Consider the following 22,643-nt stretch of genomic DNA (forward strand, 5'->3'; position numbering starts at 1 on the left):
AAAATTGACAAGCCATTTAATATAGTTAAAAGTCTTTACCACCCAATATAAATTACTATTAAAAGTCATTATCATTCAATATAATGACCATTAAACATGAGACATTTTAAAGATCAAAACTCCATAAATCTATGAAACATTTAAATGCGGGTTATTACTAATAGTAAATTTTAAAATCATTTTTGCATTACATTGTTTCACTTGGCCAGTATAATCTAATTATTGGTCTAAATCGAATCATCATATACCATATTCAAAAAATGATTTAATTGAAATGCACTCACAGTGTAAAAAAAATTTACATTGTCAATTAATCTTAGACGTTGGATATTGAAATAAGTTTCATTTTTATTTTAAAAATCTATAAAATAATGCAAACGGGATGATGGTGATGAATCGATAGTGTAAATCTATTTACACCGACAATACATAGTAATTAGTCCCTTCAAGAAATAGACATCTGAGTCATAAAGATAGTTCTTCTAAAGGCGAACATTCTCATTCATGTATTACTACATTTTTAGTTTATTAAATATATATGTAATGTGGTACTTAAATTTAATGAATAAGTCATATATTTATTCTTGGTCCAATTAAAATACATTTCTCAAAATATATAGTGAGTATGAATATGAGAAAATATCGCAATGTAAGTTTTATTTAAAAAACGAATGAATATAATCATAAGGAGGAAACAAGTCTCATATTTTCTACACGCTCGACTTTCAATTGTTAAATTAGTGCTTATGAGCTCATTAACTTAACTAGCGTGTAGTGTAGCATAGAAAAACTTTCTATAATTTTGATAGAAATATTTAAAAGGATAAATAAGGTAGTGATTCTTATAAATATATTAAATTTTACTTTTAATTCTCTCTATTAATGTTTGTTGACGAAGGATGATGTAGTCCACAACATGACATTACACCGAACCGTGGCAAATATGTTGACATGACGTGTTTCATGATAATTTGTAACTCTTTAATACTAATAAGTTAAATAGAAACATATAAGTTGAGAGCTAAGTCTATAGCAAAAGATGAAAAAGATACAATTTCATGACAAAAGTTCAGAATGTGTAACTAAAATGCATAATTCGTCACTAAGACCATTGCAAAAGATGAAAATTCATCGCAGAAAAGTTTGCAAAGATTGCATTTTGAGAAAGTATTTTAATTCAAATCAAATTAAAGAAGACTTTATTAAATCATAAATTTGTCCGAAAAATATTTTTATTAGATATAATTTAATTAAAAGATTTGTATTTGCTTTTGTTAAAGAAAATTGGTTATTGATTAAACCCTTGGAGACTTTTTAGATGGATCACTTTTCTATTTAAGGAGAATGTTCTGCTTATTTGGAGACTCAAGCTTTTGAAGAAATATGTATGTGTCATGTAATAGATTTATTTTGATTCTTTGTATTTTTTTTTAAATATTTATCTAAGAGAGTCTCTAATTATTTAGAGAGATAGTGCATTTGATAGGTAATTCTGATATAAGTCACGTTACAAATAATTGATTCTTATAAAATACTCCCTCTGTATCATATTATAAGCAGATTTCACCTTTTTAGATTCATTAAATAATTAATGTATCTAGTCTATATATAGATTAGATACATTAGTTATTTAATGAATCTAGAAAGGTGAAATTTGCTTATAATATGAGAGGAAGAGAGTATATGGGAGTATCTCAAATTTAGGAGAGTCTTAATTGAAATTCATTAATAGTGTTAAGAAAATACAACTGAACTGAGAGAGTTCGGATGAGAAAGACGTGTATTATTAATTACTTGAATTAATGAATTTCTTTTCACAAAATGATGTTGCACCAATCTATATTATTAATTCTTTGTGTTCTTTCTTTCTTTATTTGTTTAAATCATTTATCACTTAATTTATATGAGTTTCTATTTTATTTCAATTTTGTGTGAGATATATTGAGTCTGGCTGAACATAATTATATATTATTTTTCCATTAGAAAGAAGAACGAAATCAATATTTAGACTAGATAAAGGTGGTGAGTGAGGAGACATTGCATACAAGAGTTTGTCTGATCTTATAAGAATCAATATTTTTCTTACTTTAGGACAAACACCAATTCATTGAGATAAGTCTTTCTCTAAAAACAGTTATCTAAATCATAAATTAAGTATTTCATAATACTCCAAATGTAAGCCGGTAAATTAAATTAAGAATTATGAGTGGAATTCCAAACATATATCTCCAATTTGATGTGATAAAATATGAACTCATTGCGATGATGAGCCGGTAATTACGTGACAAGAAACAACACAAGAGGTAAGAAAAGTCTGTGTAGTTCACACACCAACAAAACTTTATATATTGGAAATGTATTATGAGAAAACCAGAAACCAAAAGCTTCAAAAAAATGGGAGACATAGATCCATCTTACATACAATCCACAGAACACCGTCCCAACTTATCCACCTTTGTCCAAGTTGATGAAATTCCAATCATCGACCTCTCACAGAGTAATCAACTAAACCTCATCTCAGAGATTGGCAAGGCGTGTGAAGAATGGGGATTCTTTCAAGTAATCAACCATGGAGTTCCCTCTGATGTTAGCAAAAAGGTTGAGATTGAGAGTAAGAAGTTCTTTGAGCTAAGCATGGAGGAAAAGAAGAAAGTGAAAAGAGATGCAGTGAATGCAATGGGATATCATGATGCTGAACATACTAAGAACATAAGAGATTGGAAAGAAGTTTTTGATTATCTTGTTGAGGATGCAACACTAGTTCCTTCTTCTCATGAACCAAATGACTTGGAGCTAAGGACTCTCTACAATCAGTGGCCACTATACCCTACTCATTTCAGGTACTCTTAAATTTATCATGCTAGTGTTTCGTTATCCTCTTTTTTTTTTTTTTATAAGCAAAATTTCTTAAAATAGAGTACAAGGGTACTCAAGCCTTATGTAACCACTAAAGGTTAATCACTTACTATTAAGACAATTTAAAGGAGATGTAAACCATTCATCTAAATCACAATCCTCACTATTGGAAAAATAACAAAAGAAACAATTATTCGCAAACAAAAGTATATCTACAAGAAAAAAAAAATTAAAAACAAAACTCACAAATTTATTATTCAACTTCTAATCTTTACAAATAAATTTTTTAATTTTTGAACAGAAAAATTATAAATCATCTCTCAATTATAATTTTTAAACGGAAAAATTGCAAACACTCAACAAATTATTTTTGAACGGAAAAATAGAAAACTCTTTTAACAAATTATTTTTGAACGGAAAAATTATAAATCATCTCTCAATTATAATTTTTAGACGGAAAAATTGCAAACACTCAATAAATTATTTTTGAACGGAAAAATAAAAAACTCTTTTAACAAATTATTTTTGAACGAAAAAATAGAAAACTCTCTCTAAATAAGTAACTCTCCAAAATCTCAATACACCCAAAAAATTACATTTTACATTTTGTTGTTGTGTGAAAAACTCAATCTAATTATCTCTATTTATATTAATACCTCAATTCTATTTTTGTTGACTATCCGATTTAGAACTTGAATGAATATAATATTTGATCTAAGATTCACTAACTAGCTTTGTTTCCAATTATAAGTCAAACCCAAAAGTATAATTGAATTAAAAAACAACACATCTTTTATGTTACAATCCTTTCCTTTGGAACAAAAAGTTGTTTCTTGTCGGTCAAAGACTCTAACAAGTAGCTAACCAAATTATCATCTCCTCAGAATATAATGTTGTTTCTTGTCGGCCAAAGACTCTAACAAGTAGACCAAATTATCATCTCCTCAGAACATAATGTTGTTTCTTGTCGGCCAAAGACTCTAACAAGTAGCTAACCAAATCATCCTCTCCTTATTTTTTCTAGTTTTTCTTTTCAAGATGCTCACATGCTTGTTGAAACAATCACAACTATCTTTATCCTAGTCAATTTTAATTCCTATCCAAATCTCCACATACTTCCAAATTCTTCTTCTACTAACATTGTAATGGACAAAAGATGAGATAAATTTTCATCTTCTATAAAGCCAAAAACAAAAACTTATTCCTTTCTCTTTGGATGATGCCTCATTTTATGAATTGATCCCTAGTTCACAATTTGTTCAAAAAGAGTCTCAATCTAAAAGTTTGAATTTTAGATAGAACTTTTTCTTTCCATAGTCCTTTCAAGGACCTTTTCAGATCTTCATCTACTTCTCCACTTAAATATCTTCTACTGCCAACCTATAGCAAGATTTCACACAAAAAATATTCATAACTTTCAGGCAACCAAATGAACTTATCATGCCTTTCTAGTGTTGGTTCAATTCCTATTAGAATCATGTGTAATTCTTCCTTTTGCCACCCAATTTCTTCTAGTGCTTCCTCTGAATTCTAGTGTAAATTCCAAAGTCATTCATTATTGACTCAGCTTCCCATGTCTTCCACACTCCTATTTAGGTTATCTAACATCAACTAAAGCTCATGAAAAGCTTCCTTTATTGTTTGATTCCACATCCTTCTACTTTTTCAAAAGGATGTATTGTTGCCATCACCTAACCTACAAAATATATTATATATGAATTTGTCCCTGTCCATGCCTACATTAGTTCTCAGGGCTTTGAGTTCTCTTCAACACATTGACTCTTTACTTCTTCCTTCTTTTTTTGCTTAATAAAAAAGTTGAGCTCTGGATTACCATACTTATGATTCAAGATTTCAGTCCATAATGCCTCATTTTCCATAATATTCTCCATTCACATTTAAGTTGAAAGACCTTGTTAAATATTTATATGTTCTTGACACCTAACCCCTCGTTATCCTTTGGACTGCAAGCCTTTTTCCAACCGAACTAGAGTATTGATCTCATATCCTTTGTGCCATTTCACATGAACTTTCCCTTAATGTTTGTAATCTCTTTCAACACTTTGACTGGAGCTTTATAGAAGGATAAAGCACACATTGAATGACACTGAGAATATCATTAATCATAACCATTATTCCTCCCATATAAAGATATATGAATTTCAATAAGGATAATCCTTTCCTCAATTTTCCTATGAATGGCCTCCACATTCTACATCTTCTTGGATTGGATCTAACATGCACCCCTAAGAACTTGAAAGGTGGGTTGTCCATATAACCCCATACTTATGTATAACCCATTATCCTTCATGTAGGATTCTACTCATACATCAACAAAACATACATAAACCATATAATTTAAAATTGAATCATTTAATAAGCAACAGAAAATTATAAAATAGTCGGCATCAAAAGTCTCAACAATAATAAATTTGAAAAATGGTTCAATATTAAAATCAAAGGAAAGAATATGCCACGTAAAGCAAATAAAAGAACAGTGTGTCCCATTTGTGTTACATATCAAAGCGACTCCAACTATAAACTCGATCGACATTCAACTGAAGAGGCACAACGTCATCCTCTACTTCAAGCTCCTACTAAGGTACTTGATTGTCTATACTGCAGAGGAGCACAGATCCATCAACACAAAAACGGGGTGAGAATACGTTCAAATAATAATCGGTGCACAAAAAAAATCAAGATAGATTCACACATCACAAATGATACACATATCAAACATGCACTGCAATATCACATATTCATATTTCACCCACATTGCAATCAATCACCAATCACAATTGTATTCATCACATTTGCATCACGGTTATGTAATACAATGCAACATATACTCAATTCATGCATATGGTACCCACTCAATAAATGGTTCTTCATACGAGTCGGGTCCCAACATCTGAACCCCCGAGCCCTAACATCCGAGCTTCAAGCCCCAACATCTGAGTTTGGGAAAAGCCACTAGTCCTCTCTCTGAACTCGTGATCAGCCTCTTTCACAACACGACTGAAGGAGAATTGCGGTCCAAAACGCAGCGGAAATTAAAATTTTCTCCTTTAGAGATCCTTACGAATGGTCATGATCAGTGATAGAATATTTACCTCTTGTGACGATTGAAACCTTTGGTGCATATCTCTTGTGACGATCAAAACCTTTGATGCAGATCCACGGAGCGATCACGAACGGTGAACGATGACAACGTCTCTACTCAGTCCACACGAACGGGTTCCTTCAATCTCAGTGCTAGCTGGTACGAATGAAGGCTTTGAGTGAGAGAGAGAGAGAGTGAGAGAAAACGAAAATAATGCAACCGCAAATTTTTGCTTCTGCACAAGGGTTCTATTTATAGAACCACTTGTGTGGGCTTCAAGCTAAAAAGCCCACTTAAGTGTATTTTGGCCCATATCTTATGATATGCCCAAAATCACTTAAGCCCATGGTACCTTACCATATTTCGTATTCTACTCAAGTACACCGTACCTTACGATGTTCTATAATTCACTTAAGGGCACCATACCTTACGGTATTCCTTAGTTACTCTATCTCTCATCAATCCGTCCTTTGTGTGTGACCCTGTAGGTTTTCATGACGTTGGCAATTATATTAAATCACGCATTTAACATAATAAACAGTGAGCGGTATCTAGCAACACATCACTGCTACCCAAGACACGAAAATGTCATGTGATCTGACAATTCCTTCTGTGATAATAATTATGTGTATAATTACCCTTTTGCCCTTATGTCTATATTGAACACAAGGCATAGACCGTGTCATCTTTGTCCAGTTCAATATTGGGCCCATAGACATTTATCTTGTTATGCAGGATGGGCAAATTCCATCTAGGTCACTCATGTCCCTCAGCATGCTTCGTGGAGTACCCATCAACTGCCTTTATGGTTATCCAGTTACGGACAACGTTGGATCAGCAATAAAGCACTCGACTCCACATCTAGGATCCATAATGGTTTCAGGTCGAAGAGTGGTATACACCATTATCACCATGAGAATAACTTATGACACTTTGCATAACTTTCTATATAGTATTCTCATAGCGGGTCAATCCGGTATAAATATTACTCCTAATATTCATACCTATGTTTAAGACTTGATAACTCTTTATCTATGATCCATGAGATGTGATCATCAGTCTACAAACATAATAGTCTTAATGCTTTAATGTTATCCCACTTCACACTAAAGCTCGACTACGGATACTTTAGGAATAATGTCCTTATGTTTAATGTGTTCTCATGATTAAGTCACACTTAATATATTAAACGGACTATCTATTCCAGGGACTTTATTAATCAACTATAATAAAGAGAATGCCTTTTATTATTAATAAATAATTCGATACAAGTACCAAAATGTATTGGCCTCTAGGGCTTACACCAACAATCTCCCACTAGCACTAGAGCCAATCAGGCATACCCCGTATGCCCATTGATCTAGTATGGCCATCATGCTTCTGCTGCGCAAGAGGCTTTGTCAGTGGGTCAGCTATATTGTCAAGTGTAGGTACTTTATATATTTTCACATCTCCTTTATCTATTATCTCTCGAATGAGATGATAACGCCTAAGTATGTGTTTGGATCGTCGTTGAGATCTAGGCTCCGTAGCTTGTGCGGTAGCACCATTGTTATCATAATAGAGACCAATGGGATCCACAATGCTAGGGACTATGCCAAGTTCACTAATGAACTTTTTGATCCAAACAACTCCCTTTTCTGCATTTGAGGCAGCAATATACTCGGCCTCGGTTGTAGAATCAGCAACTGTATCTTGCTTTGAAATTTTCAAACTCACAGTGCCACCATTTCAGCAAAACACATAACCATTGGAATCATTCATATTAAAGCGTCTCAGCACCTTGTCTATGTACTCTGACTTAGGCCAAGCATTTTATGATCTATCTCTATAGATTCTGATTCCTAATATATAGGCTGCTTCACCTAGGTCCTTCATAGATAAGCATTTCCCCACCCAAGACTTTGCTTGTTGCAGGGTAGGGATATCGTTTCCAATAAGTAATATGTCATCTACATATAATACCTGGAATACGATCATGCTCCCACTAACCTTCTTGTAGACACAAGGCTCATCTTCGTTCTTGATGAATCCATATTGTTTTACTGTTTCATCAAAACGAAGATTCCATGAGTAGGTCACAAGCTCATCTTGATCCATGAGTAATACATCACCTTGATCAGATATCCATATATCTTAGGTAGGTGACGTATCCTGCCTGACCTACGCTGGTCTTGTTCTACTTGAGGAGGTTGCTCTTACACAACTACTTGTGTTTCCTGCTCCAATTCCTCCATAGGTGTGTCGATGCTTTGTGATTCTTGAATTTCTTCAAGCTCTATTTTCCTCCCACTGGTTCCTTTGGAAATAAAAATCCTTTTCTAGGAAAACTCCAGTTCGAGCGACAAACACTTTGCCCTCAGAAGGATTGTAGAAGTAATACCCTTTTGTTTCTTTGGGATACCCCACAAATAAGCATTTGTCAGATTTGGGCTCAAGCTTAGTTGAAATTTGTCGTTTCACATAAACCTCGCAACCCCAAATCTTTATGTAAGACATATGTGGTTTCTTACCACTCCATATCTCATATGGTGTCTTCTCAACCTTTTGGATGGAACATGGTTAAGTGTGTAAGCTGCTGTCAATGTCCCAAAAGGAGTATGGAAGATCGGCGTGACTCATCATGGATCGGACCATGTCTAATAGGGTTCGATTTCTTCTCTCAGATACACCATTCCATTGGGGTGTTCCAGGAGGAGTGAGTTGGGATAGGATCCCACACTCTTTCAGATGGTCATCAAACTCTAGGCTTAAATACTCACCACCTCGATCTGATCGAAGAGTTTTAATATTCTTACCTAGTCGGTTTTAACTCGTTGGGTTTCACCCTTTTAGTATTAATGTTATTAATAGGCATTTCGAGATCAAGGACATACAGTCCATTGCTCATTTGTGCAGTAGCATAGAATATATCATTCAAATAAATTGAGCAACAATTGTTCTTTATTATAAATGAAAAACCAAACTTGTCCAAACAAGAAATGGAAATAATATTCCTGCTAATTGCAGGTACATAATAACAGTTCTCTAACTGAATTATAAAACCACTAGGTAAAGTCAATACATAAGATCCTACGGCTAAAGTAGCAACCTTTGCTCCATTGCCAACTCGTAGGCCAACTTCACCTTTTGCCAAATCTTTACTCCTTCTCAGCCCCTGCACATATGTACAAATGTGAGAACCGCATCCAGTATCTAATACCCATGATGCAGAAGTAGATAAATTTATTTAATAACAAAAATACCTGAAGTTGAAGTCTCTACTCCATTCTTCTTATCTTCCAGGTACTTTGGGTAGTTCCTCTTCCAGTGTCCGGTCTTACCGCAATGGAAGCAGGTGCCTTCTTTTGCTATACCTCCACTAGGCTTTAAAGCAGCAACGGTGGGTTTGGGGTTGGCAACTTCCTTGCCTTTCCCTTTATCACCCTGCTTAGTGGGCCTTTTGTTCTGTCTCTTTCCATTTCCGATCATCAGAATGGACTTCCCTTTTGACTTCAGATTCTGCTCGGCAGTTCTTAACATGGCGAGCAGTTCAGGAAGAGATTTGTCCATATCAATCATATTGAAATTTAGGACAAATTGACTGAAACTATCTGGCAAAGATTGCAAGATCAAATCAGTCGCAAGTTCCTTTTCGAGGGGAAAACCCAATCTCTCAAGGTTTTCCACATACCCAATCATCTTGAGTACATGGGGACCTACAGGGGCTCCCTCAGCTAACTTGCTTTGGAAAAGGGCTTTTGAAACTTCAAACCTCTCATGCCTTGCTTGCTCTTGATAGAGCAGCTTCAGGTGTTCGATCATATCGAACGCTGACATGTTCTCATGTTGCTTTTGCAATTCTGAGTTCATGGTAGCCAGCATGAGACAAGCAGTTTCATTGGCATCATCGACATGCTTCTTATAAGCATCTCTTTCTGCCTTAGGTGCAGAACTAGGAGGTTCCTCTTCAGGAACAGGTGTCTCCAAGACATACAGCTTTTTATCATGTTTGAGGATAATCCTCAGGTTTCGGTGCCAATCCAGAAAATTTGTCCTAGACAATTTTTCCTTGTCAAGGATTGATCGCAAGATGTTGTTAGAGGTGTTTGCTGTCATGGTTATCTACATAAGGATTAAGAAAATATAAGTATCATTGACATATTTAATTAGGCCTTTAATCAAATATGCTCCCACTATTTTACTCAAAACAAATGACCCTCATCATTTGATTCGGAAAATCCCGTTGGAAGATTTTCTAGTGGGTCGAGATCCATATTTCACTTCGTTCTAAGTCCGCGTAGGCGGATTACACAAAACTAGGTTATTTAGGTAGGAACTCCTTCCAATTGTATCTCATGCAACTCTCGAAAATTTCAGTTGGGTGAATAACTCCTTATTCGAATCCATCATATGGATCATTCCCAACTCTTGCTTCTAAAACATATATGATATTATTATAATTAAGTTTGACCCATTGTCTTAGCAGTTGGATATTACAATTATCCCATCGCACCTTACTAATATAGAACATGCACCTCGCTTTGGCGAAACCTACATTATCCGATACTAGTCTTGATGAGTGCTAAAACTTGGAAAGCAAACATATATAATATCATCATAATTTGTTTAGTTAAGTTTGACCCACTGTTTTAGCAGTTGGATATTACAATTATCCCATCGCACCTTACTAATATAGAACATGCACCTCGCTTTGGCGAAACCTACATTATCCGATACTAGTCTTGATGAGTGCTAAAACTTGGAAAGCATAAACTTAATATTTTAGTTTGAGGGAATTGCAATTGTTATGATCTCACCGGCTTATTTATTATATAAATCGTCTCTCACATGCATCAACATACATTCACATGCATCAACATACATACACAATGAAACAGTTATGGCCCCTAGCGCAATTGTTCTCCCAAGCCAATGAGAGAACCTAAGCTAACCTAATAACGATCTAAGCTTCTCCAAGCAAGATCTTCAAGGTTGTCCTCCTTTAGTATTGAATTCTTCTCTAAGCTTCTCCAAGCAAGATCTTCAAGGTTGTCCTCCTTTGATCTTGAATTCTTCTCTTTCTTCATAACATTGTCTTCTTCTCTTTCTTCACAGTATTACATTCCAGAAGAAACTCGTTTTACATACGAGGGTTTGAGATGAGAAAAGAAGTTACATTAAGAGATCAAAAGGAGAGGCACGACACGCAGGTCGTATTTAAAAAACCCAAAACAAAATAAAGGATAACTAAGGCCATAACTGATCACCACAAGGCAATAATAACAAACACATTATTATTATTATTAAATTTTAATTCCTTTAATTAATTAAAACCAAATTAAATTTCGGCGACCGATCACACTACGCAGAGTTAGCCGGGGGTTCCGCTGCCCGGTCAGCGAACGGTGGTCAAGGGGCAGCGCCCGATCACACTACGCAAATTTTAATGAACAATTCATTTGAAATGGACATTGTTTTGCATGAACACAACCCTTGCATAGTCACAAAACAGGAACCCCAAAATTTTGACTCTGGGAGTGTGACGACCGTCACAGGCGTGTGACGACCGTCACAGGCGTGTGACGACCGTCACAGGCGTGTGACGACCGTCACAGGCGTGTGACGACCGTCACAGGCAATGTGAGTGTGACGACCGTCATGGGCGTGTTACGACCGTCACGCATCCAGTTTGTTACGCCTGTTACGCTCGTCACACGAGCTTCACGCGGCCAAACTAATAGAACTTTGAAACAGTCTATTGACCTCTTCCAAAAAGCCCTAAATTCACAACTCCTTGACGGCACAACCCTTGCGCCGTCACCAACCCTAATGCGCCAATTTCATACCGTCAAACACACCTCGATTGTTGATTCAGTATGATTGATCAACAGGTCATTGCTTCACCATACTAATGTCGGATTCCGAAGCAAATGACCATTGATCGCTCAAAGGAAAACAATCATTTAGTGTTCGAATGAACGAAACAGAAACAGTATATCACATATACCGTACTTTGCATTAGGATTACTTATATCATATATAAGTTGATCGGTCTCAATTGCGTAACCTATGGACGATCGATGTATCGCTGCTTCACCATACTAATGTCGGATTCCGAAGCATAGTCAACATCAATCATCCAACTCGTACACTCATGATGCCAAATTTAATTACTCGTTTAATTAATTGATTCATTCTGTCTTTTAATCATATTAATAAAGAAATTAAACAGCTATCCGATTCATGGTTTCGTAAGTGGCTCTGATACCACTGAAGGAGAATTGCGGTCCAAAACGCAGCGGAAATTAAAATTTTCTCCTTTAGAGATCCTTACGAATGGTCATGATCAGTGATAGAATATTTACCTCTTGTGACGATTGAAACCTTTGGTGCAGATCTCTTGTGACGATCAAAACCTTTGATGCAGATCCACGGAGCGATCACGAACGTTGAACGATGACAACGTCTCTACTCAGTCCACACGAACGGGTTCCTTCAATCTCAGTGCTAGCTGGTACGAATGAAGGCTTTGAGTGAGAGAGAGAGAGTGAGAGAAAACAAAAATAATGCAACCGCAAATTTTTGCTTCTGCACAAGGGTTCTATTTATAGAACCACTTGTGTGGGCTTCAAGCTAAAAAGCCCACTTAAGTGTATTTTGGCCCATATCTTATGATATGCCCAAAATCACTTAAGCCCATGGTACCTTACCATATTTCGTATTCTACTCAAGTACGCCGTACCTTACGATGTTCTATAATTCACTTAAGGGCACCATACCTTACGGTATTCCTTAGTTACTCTATCTCTCATCAATCCGTCCTTTGTGTGTGACCCTGTAGGTTTTCATGACGTTGACAAATATATTAAATCACGCATTTAACATAATAAACAGTGAGCGGTATCTAGCAGCACATCACTGCTACCCAAGACACGAAAATGTCATGTGATTTGACAATTCCTTCTGTGATAATAATTATGTGTATAATTACCCTTTTGCCCTTATGTCTATATTGAATACAAGGCATAGACCGTGTCATCCTTGTCCAGTTCAATATTGGGCCCATAGACATTTATCCTGTTATGCAGGATGGGCAAATTCCATCTAGGTCACTCATGTTCCTCAACATGCTTCGTGGAGTACCCATCAACTGCCTTTATGGTTATCCAGTTACGGACAACGTTGGATCAGCAATAAAGCACTCGACTCCACATCTAGGATCCATAGTGGTTTCAGGTCGAAGAGTGGTATACACCATTATCACCATGAGAATAACTTATGACACTTTGCATAACTTTCTATATAGTATTCTCATAGCGGGTCAATCCGGTATAAATATTACTCCTAATATTCATACCTATGTTTAAGACTTGATAACTCTTTATCTATGATCCATGAGATGTGATCATCAGTCTACAAACATAATAGTCTTAATGCTTTAATGTTATCCCACTTCACACTAAAGCTCGACTACGGATACTTTAGGAATAGTGTCCTTATGTTTAATGTGTTCTCATGATTAAGTCACACTTAATATATTAAACGGACTATCTATTCCAGGGACTTTATTAATCAACCATAATAAAGAGAATGCCTTTTATTATTAATAAATAATTCGATACAAGTACCAAAATGTATTGGCCTCTAGGGCTTACACCAACAACGACAACATATGATGCATGACACATAATAATGCAATGACAATAACATAAAGAATGAATACAATCCCACATCTGACTATTAATAATCGTGCATTCAATGCATCGTCGGTATTTCTCACTTTGAACTACTCATCTCATCAATTCATTAGCAAACATGTACAATAATTCACCTAATTAAACTTGTATTTCACAACGTATATTCACACATTGAACGTACATCCACACATCATTCAAGCATATCAATTTATCTCATTAAACACAACCAAACAGCAACCAATGGTCGTTGGAATCAATAAAACAGACCGATAAATCGACACAAAATAATAACCTTGTAATGTCATTCTCGCTAGGCGAGCACAAAAACTCACTGGGCGAAATTCTTCCATATATCTTTGGATGTCTATGCCTTTTTCTCCACCAGTTATTTGATTTTTTTTCTCCATTAGCTACTTCTATTAACATGTCTAACTCATTCAATTATTTTACTAAGTCTTCTACTTTCAAATCCATCTAGCTTCTCCAAAAACATGTCTAATTTTTAGAAAGATTTCATTGAATCAGTGAATTTTTAGCCTATACCTGGAACATCAACTAATTATATATGTTGAATGAAGGTCCTAAATTCATTAGTTTATCCACTTCTACTTCTAACACCCGCCCCTTTTCTTTCTTTTCTACTTGATATTTAACTAAAGTCACCTCTCAAGCACCACTCTTTTATGCAACCTTTCATGTTTAACTCCACAAGTTTCCCCTACATCTTTCTTTTCTTACTCTAATGCACATGATGCATAGATGCTCACAAATTTATATGTCATCTTCTACTAGTTTGCACTGATACCAATAAAACCATCTCCCCTAAAATTGTAGTTCAAAGAAACTAACCCTTATTTCTACAAAACCATTATACCTCCAGATGTGCCTAAATCCCAACTATATGTCCATTCTACCTCCTTACAACCCAAAAACTATTTACCAATTGACTATCAAGAACTCATAGTTTTTTTCTTACAAAAAAACAAATATCTACCTTGACTGATTGGATGGTCTAGCTAATCCTCTTTCTCTTTACCCAGTTGTCACCTCCTCTTATGTTGAAGGATACAATATTATTGATAATAATGATTTTTCGTCTCCCTCTTGCTCAACCTTATTGATCTCTAAATTCCATCTTTCTTAATGCTTCTCCAAAGACCTCATTGTTTTTTGGCCCCGTTATTCCCAACTTTGATATGACCTCCCAAAGTTTCTATGTTACGTCTTATTCCATGTTAGCCCAGAAATGCCTATTTCCTTGGACTACATCAGAATCCGTAGTGGATTCGCACCAAAGCATTGATCCTCCCAAGTATTGTCCTTCTTGCATTTTCAAATTATGTTGGAAAACAAGACCCTTCTTTAATTGTGAATTTTCATTCAGCTTCGAATGATTTTGAATCAGAGAGATACTAGTGTTTTCAATTCATTTGACTTTGGTGGTCTTGGGGCAGAAAAATAAGATGGTCGAAAAACCCCAGACTCATCCCCAAAAATCACTTGATTTGACTTCCTAGATTTTAACCTTCCTTTTCTTGGGCTTAAGTTTTAGGACTTAGTTCGATTAGTCTGAAATGGGCTTTATTCAAATCATGACAAATCACTTTTGGGTCCATTCCCTCATAATGGGCCCTACTATCTTCAAAACATTATCCATCAAGCTCCCTCTCTCTTGCACCACTCGTAGATCTACTAGAGTCCTTAGGTTTTTCCTCTAGCATCCATTCTCTACAAGATACTTTCGTTCCTTATGCACTGTGACAACTGCAAGTAGGGTTGGACAATGGGTCAGGCTAGGCGGGTTCGGGCCCAAAACCTCCACCCATCCCAAATCGCGGGTAGTAATAATAGACCCATTTTCGCCCAATTTTAAATTCGATTTAGATAAGTTCGATTTACGCGGGTTCAGGGTTATTACGAACGGATATTTTGGGTTATTGGATTGGTCCAATATTTAGGCTCAAAAATATTTAAATTTATTTAATACTGATTTAATACATACTAATTTATTGTAGAACCTGTAGTATGCACTTTGGCAATTATATATTACCGGTTTAATACATAAACTAATCCCCACATATTAAGCTTGCGTTTTACAAATAATCACCACATAAACTAATTACAACTTTGGCTATTATAGATACCGATTAAATAATTCTTCAAACTACTACAACATTATCCTTTAAGTTGTCATGTATCGGCTTCCTCTTCCAAAACAACCAAGATGTAATTGTACACAATAATTAACCAAAACAACCAAGATGTAGTTGTACACAATAATTAATTCTCTATGAAGAATGAAAACTAGTTAATATAGTTTAATACTTACAGAATATTTGAAGAATCTAGTTTCAACACTTACAGAATATTTAAACATTATTAAAGGGCTAATTTTCAATGAAAGAATATCATTGTGATATTCCTATCAATTGTATCAGCATTTACATGATATCCTAATATTAGTATCCAATAAAAATAGAATTAGAACTAGAATGAGACAATCAATTACACCTTTGATACAATAATCACTGGTTTTTCAGGTCAAAATATTAGTATCCAATAAAAATAGAATTAGAACAATAATCACCTTTTAGAATGAGAGAATCAATTACACCTTTGATATAATTGTATCAGTTACATGGAGCGAATGAGAGAATTAGCTACACATTTTAGCATTATTTCTATAAAACATAATAAAAACCACAATAAATTTAGACTAGGTGAGAAAAGTGAATGATTTAATGTCAAATTTAAAAAAAAGGTAGAAGAGAATAGGAAAGGTTACCTTCATTATCTTCGATCTTTCATTTGTGGTTTTCTCTTTTTCAACAATGAGACACAGTGATGTCAATTCCTGTTGAGAAATTCAAACATAGTTAATAAACAAATCTTAACAAATGCAATCTTTCAATTTGAAGTACAAAAGGTGGAGCATCACCATCAACAGGTATTTTAACAGTCCACTGGAATAGCCACAAAACAACTTCAGTAGAGTTGTCATCGTCAAGAACAACATCGTTAACCTGCACGAACATACAACTGTAACTTTATATATTGCAGATAATAATTTGACCTAATATGCAAGAATGTAATAAGTTAGACTTAACCTATCTTTTTATGTTAGCAAGGACACAATTGAAGCAAAATTCGACGGATTCTGTTACGTAGTAGCCTAGCTAGTTTCTTCAAAATCCAAGGGAATATATATATATATATATATATATATATATATATATATATATATATATATATATATATATATATATATATATATATATATAATATATATATTATATATATATATATATATGTGTGTGTGTGTGTGTGTGTCATATATGACTCCAAAAAATCAAAAAACATAATTGACCTGAAAAATTGGACAACATAAACATTAGTTATCAAAAAATAATAAAATAATAAATAAATAATGATATACATATATCTATTTCAAGCACAACCTGAAGGTTGTGGCTGAGACTAGACATACTCCCCTTACTGATAAAGACATTTGTTGACACAACAATGAATTTCTTAGGACATTTTAAAATATGGTGGTTCAAATTGATCGTGTTGTGAGTCCTAGGGTCACACAAGTATTTTTTGTGGTTGTGTTTATAGGCTGCAGTGGGTGCATCAATTAGGTCATTGTGTAATCTAATAAAGTGTTTCCAACAAGCATATGATAACCACTTCCATTAAATTTCCTCTTCTTCGATTAGGCTCACCAGTCACTGAAATAACGAAGGAGCCAATCAACAACTACCGATCAACAAATAACAGTTCCAATTCATCCACTACTAGATTTAAAACTATGATTAATAATAAAAGTTTTGTAAAGAGAGTAATGATACTTGATACATAAAGAAGAATCATAAAGAAACATAAAAGAGATAACAATAACCACACCAGAACAATCCTTAAAACACTACTGCATTAATATATAAGAACCAGTACAGGGACAACAATAACAATATAAAATCAACAACAATACTTAGAATGAGACAACAACATTACCAATCAATTTATAAGAACCACACCAACAGTACTTAGAATGATTAACACTAGTGTGATTAAAACTATGATTAGAATGATTAACCATCAAAGTAATTCTTAGAATAAATTCGGCATCCCAATAAAAAAAAATGTCATTCTAAATAGTTATTGGAAAGATATAAAAGTATTAGTTAAATAAGTGTCATTCAACGTAAAAGTATCCCAATCAAATATGTGTCATTCAGCATGAAAAAAAATAAAAAGTGACATTCTAAAATCTTGATACACATAGTAGCATTTGTAATTAATATATATTATTAAAGTTATAACTAATGTAGTACTTAGTAGTGTTAGGCACCATATATAATTCTTTATTAAAGTTGTACCTAGTGATATATATATTATTAAAGTTGTAGCTGATGTAGTTTTAGAACAGAAACTGAGAAATACAAATTAAATACTAAACCGAGTAAATTGACATTGAAAATTATATTTGAGTTCAACAATTTTGGAATAATGATTTTGTCTTGATCAAGATTAAATGTTTTACTTCAACACTGAAAAAAAAATTATAAAATAAATAGAAATTAAATAGGTTAAATGAGATTTAAAAAAAAGGGATTAAATATACAACATATTCATGACATAAGAAATGATCATCAGCACGAGCATACCAGTAATAATTTCAATAATTATATTTAAATCCTACAACTTCATCCAATCTCTTTAGGGAAACAATGGAGGAATATGCAAGGGAATTGGAAAAGCTATCTTACAAGTTATTGGAGTTGGTTTCATTGAGCTTAGGCTTACCTGGTGACAAATTCCATGACTGCTTCAAGAACCAACTAAGCACTGTGAAGCTCAATTACTACCCTCCATGCCCTTTCCCTAACTTGGCACTTGGTGTTGGTCCTCACAAAGATTCTAGTGCATTGACTGTGCTTGCACAAGATGAAATTGGAGGCTTACAAGTTAAAAGAAAATCACTTGGTGATTGGGTTCCTGTCAAACCTATTCCTACTGCATTTGTCATCAACTTAGGTGATGTTTTTCAGGTACGTTAAGAGACATCTGATTATAGAGGCGTTGATATAACAATTTTTTAACATTAAAATTTGCAGGTTTGGAGCAATGACAAGTATGATTGTGCGGAACATAGGGCATTAGTAAATTCCGAGAAAGAAAGATTTTCCCATCCATTCTTCCTTTTTCCAGGTCACCATGTTATGGTGGAGCCTGCAGAAGAGCTGGTAAATGATCAAGATCCTGCAAAATATAAAGCATACAATGTTGGTAAATTCTATGCTAATAGAAATCGTAGTGATTTCGGCAAACTAGAGGTTGAGAATATCCAAATTCATCATTTCAAGATATTGGATTAACGGTTCAAAATATTGAACTCTTGTTTTAGAATTTTAATTGTTTTTCATATCCTTGTTCTCTCCGGATACAGAATAAATTCGTGAACGGCATGATTCGAATTAATCTTCAAATTTAATTTAACGTTTATGACCTCTTTTCTTTTCAATGAATTTAAAGTTGGTTGCAACTTCTTTTTCCACATAGATTTATATTATATAACAGCTTATTTAATTATATTGCACTTTATTTTTCTCCTTCATATTATTGGATTTATCTATTTGATTTTTTCAACTTCTTTTAGAGTTAATATTTAATTCTCCTCCAATCATATAGAATGAATCTAAAAAAAATGTAGACAACACAATAATTGATCTATCAAACTTTCATCAATCTTTATTATATCATTCTGTCATTGTAGATTTTTAAAATTCATATGTTAACAACTTTCATCAATCTTTATTATATCATTCTGTCATTGTAGATTTTCAAAATTCATATGTTAAGTGGTTAACATATGAAGATGTTATTTTTGGAAATTTGGTATTTGGACTTTTATAACAAATTATTTGTCTTTAACTGTTATAGAATTTTGAAAATATATTCCTGACATGACTCACAATTTTTTTATTTATGTTTGTAGAGCATTATCATTTTATATGGTTTTGGTGAATATGTTTTGAAATCCGATAGTAGTGTGATTTAGGTGCTTGATGATTATGAAATTCGATGGTTATGCACAGTTGATTTAATATGAGAGTAGGGAAAAACGAGTCAAAATTGAAGGCTAGTGGCAATGATATTTTGATTCTAGACTTCGAAGCGAAGGAACTATAGTGAAGATTGGTGCTACAAAGCGGCCATCTTCAGATAAATATGTATATTACCCTTAAAGTCTTTTGAGTTCATCTTTATTTATTATTTTGATGTACATATATTATGTGTTTATCTTAGTCGTAAAGGATGAATACAGTGATATGTTTGAAATCTACCTTGTAACTATCACTTTACAAATACGGTAAAGTTAAAATAAAATTCAAATATGTCAATTATACTTGAGTATAGACTACTATAAAATATAATTTTTTTGTTAAATTTAATTTGAATTTTATTTAGTTGTTTTTGTGGTATAAATATTGAATTCAAGTTTTGGTTTGTAACAGAATTCATCTTGTAATCGTTTTCAATTGAGTTTAAAAGTTAGTTAGAATTCTTTCGCTTCCATCATCTTCATCTTCATCGTTCTTGTACATCAATAATTGGTATTTAGAGCTTCAGTTCTGATTTAGGAACGGGAAACACGAGTGTACGTAAGGCGTGTGTGATTGATTATGTTCATTCAATTCACAGTGGATTGAAGATCGAAATCGAAATAGAATCATATTTCTTGATTTTGTGGGATTGGGGAACACGGATCTGAGTGAATTTGCAGAAGAACGAAGATGAACAGCAAAAACAGTAGCTTGAACACAAAGCTTCCAGTATTTGATGGAAAGAATAGGAATTGGTGGATGATTCAGATGCGTGTGTTGTTTTGCGCTCAAGATGTTCTTGATCTCGTCAATGACGATTACACGACGGTTGTAGAAGATGCAACGAAAGCGCAGAGAAATGTGCATTGAGAAACAAGGAAGAAGGATTAGAAGGTGTTGTTCGATATCATTCTGTGTATGGATACAAATGTGTTTGAGAAGATCATTGATTCAACAACGGGGAAGGCTGTGTGGGACACACCGGTACAGTGCTACGACGATGACGCGTCAGTTAAGAAGGTGAAACTTCAGTCTCTATGTAAGCAGTATGAGAATCTCAATATGAAGAACAATGAAAAGGTACCTGATTACATCTCCAAAGTGACTTTGATCACAAATGAGATGAAATCTTGTGGAGAAACTCTCTCTAAATAAGTAATTATTGAAAAGGTAATGAGATCACTTACTCCTTAATTTGATTACATTATTGTAGCAATTGAACACTCTAATGACCTTAGCACCATGAGAATTGAAGAGCTATAGAGTAACCTAGAGGCACAAGAGTTACGTCTGATTGAGAGAAACTCTAAAAGAGAGGTAGAGTAGGCTCTAAAAGAGTCTTTTGGCAAGAAGAATTAGAAGCAGTCTTGGTGATAATTCACCATTTTCACTATATTTTCGTTGCTTATCCGACAAGAAACCGAGGATTTTGAGACACTGTGTACGCATTATGGTACCTTTAAAGTTAATTTTCATTCCCGTAAGTTATTTCAGCGATTTTATTAATTGACAGTTTTATTTTGTGTTTTCGGGATTTTATGCTTCGGTTGTCGTGTTTATGCCATCTAGGTCCATGGAGAAGATCCAATGGACTTAATGCGAGAAAGTGGAAAGTTATGGCGTTCGAAAAAAGAAGATTTCCCAGCTCAGGAGGCCTGACACGGGCCGTGTGTAGCGGGAAATTCATGATCATCAAGCTATTGACAAGCTATAGCTCAAATAACAAGAGTCGCCACGACGCTTTTATTGTTTCCAAGGGAAAGGGAAAAAGTACGAACAAAACCCAAAAGTAAGAAGTTTTCAAATAAAAACTAATAAAAAGTCATAGATCACAGGTAAGGGGGTAGGTTACACAGAGGGAATGTGTTAGCATCCAAAGTGTCCTAGGTACTCCTAGGGAGCCCTTTTTGTGTGCATATGTACTTGGTATAAAGTGATGTTTACAAACAAATAGAATGGGGGGGGGGGGTGAGAAAAGAATTCATTAATTATATTTTTGTGTTTGACAAGACCTTCGGTCTTGTGCCTACGTACCAACATAAAAATGAGGGATCAAAACCTCGTAGTTCGTGATACAAATTCCAAAGTGGATGCATTAGTTTTTTAACAAAAATTAAGTTTGAAAGGCACAAAGGCCTAAAAATGGTTTGAATGAGTTAGTTCTTTTTGGCTTTTTGAAAGTTTAAGTCAAGTATAGTTAAGTCTATTTATAAGTTTGATTTAAGAAAAGAAGTTTGAAAATGCAATGACGTAAGGCCAAAGTTTCTATCTTTTTGCAAAAGTGGTCAAAGTTTAGAACAAAAATAGTTCACACAAAGAAGATTTTTAAAAGTGGAGGGAGATATTTTGAAATTAAAGAAATGGGGAGAAGATGAAGAGACTATCCTATGTACAAAATTAAAAGTTTAGAGTTGAAAAGATCTGACCAAATGGGTAGCAATCCAATAGACAAGAATGTCAATAGAAACCCAAAATTCCCTTGGACTTTTAGAATCAATCAACACACAAATGCACAATTATATTATCTTGAAGAGCAAGGCATCAAATAAAGATGGCCACATCCAAGCTTATCCATTCCATGATCTTCTCCAAAATAGCCCATGTAACAGATGAATTCCACAAGTCACAGGTTCAAAATAACAGCTTCACAATGATCATGTTGCAGATTAATTTAGAGAGGTCTTCAAAGATGTATCAGATGAAGTTCAAAATTGCAAGCACTTGATTTCTCAACAAATTGGCATTGGCCAAGTCCTTTAGCTTAGGAAGGTTGCCTAGACTCTAAATCCATTATTCAAGATCAAGCCAACAGTCCACTCAAATGTTTTTTTAGGGTTTTTGTTATTATTATGTACATTAATGGTCAAAGACCAAACAAACAAGCAAAGTACACAAACA

The 22,643-nt window shown here is 34.2% G+C and overlaps 1 protein-coding gene across 1 annotated transcript; it reads left to right on the top strand.

Annotated features, from left to right (window-relative positions):
* Positions 1-2,394: 2,394 nt before the first annotated feature.
* LOC127092644 (flavonol synthase/flavanone 3-hydroxylase) lies at positions 2,395-19,016 on the top strand. The gene is made up of 3 exons (XM_051031531.1): positions 2,395-2,840; positions 18,362-18,689; positions 18,756-19,016. Exons 1-3 carry the CDS (start codon positions 2,395-2,397, stop codon positions 19,014-19,016), a joined length of 1,035 nt encoding a protein of 344 aa, XP_050887488.1.
* Positions 19,017-22,643: the final 3,627 nt, after the last annotated feature.

Source organism: Lathyrus oleraceus, chromosome 6 (genome assembly GCF_024323335.1).
Source record: "Lathyrus oleraceus cultivar Zhongwan6 chromosome 6, CAAS_Psat_ZW6_1.0, whole genome shotgun sequence".
NCBI lineage: Eukaryota > Viridiplantae > Streptophyta > Magnoliopsida > Fabales > Fabaceae > Lathyrus > Lathyrus oleraceus.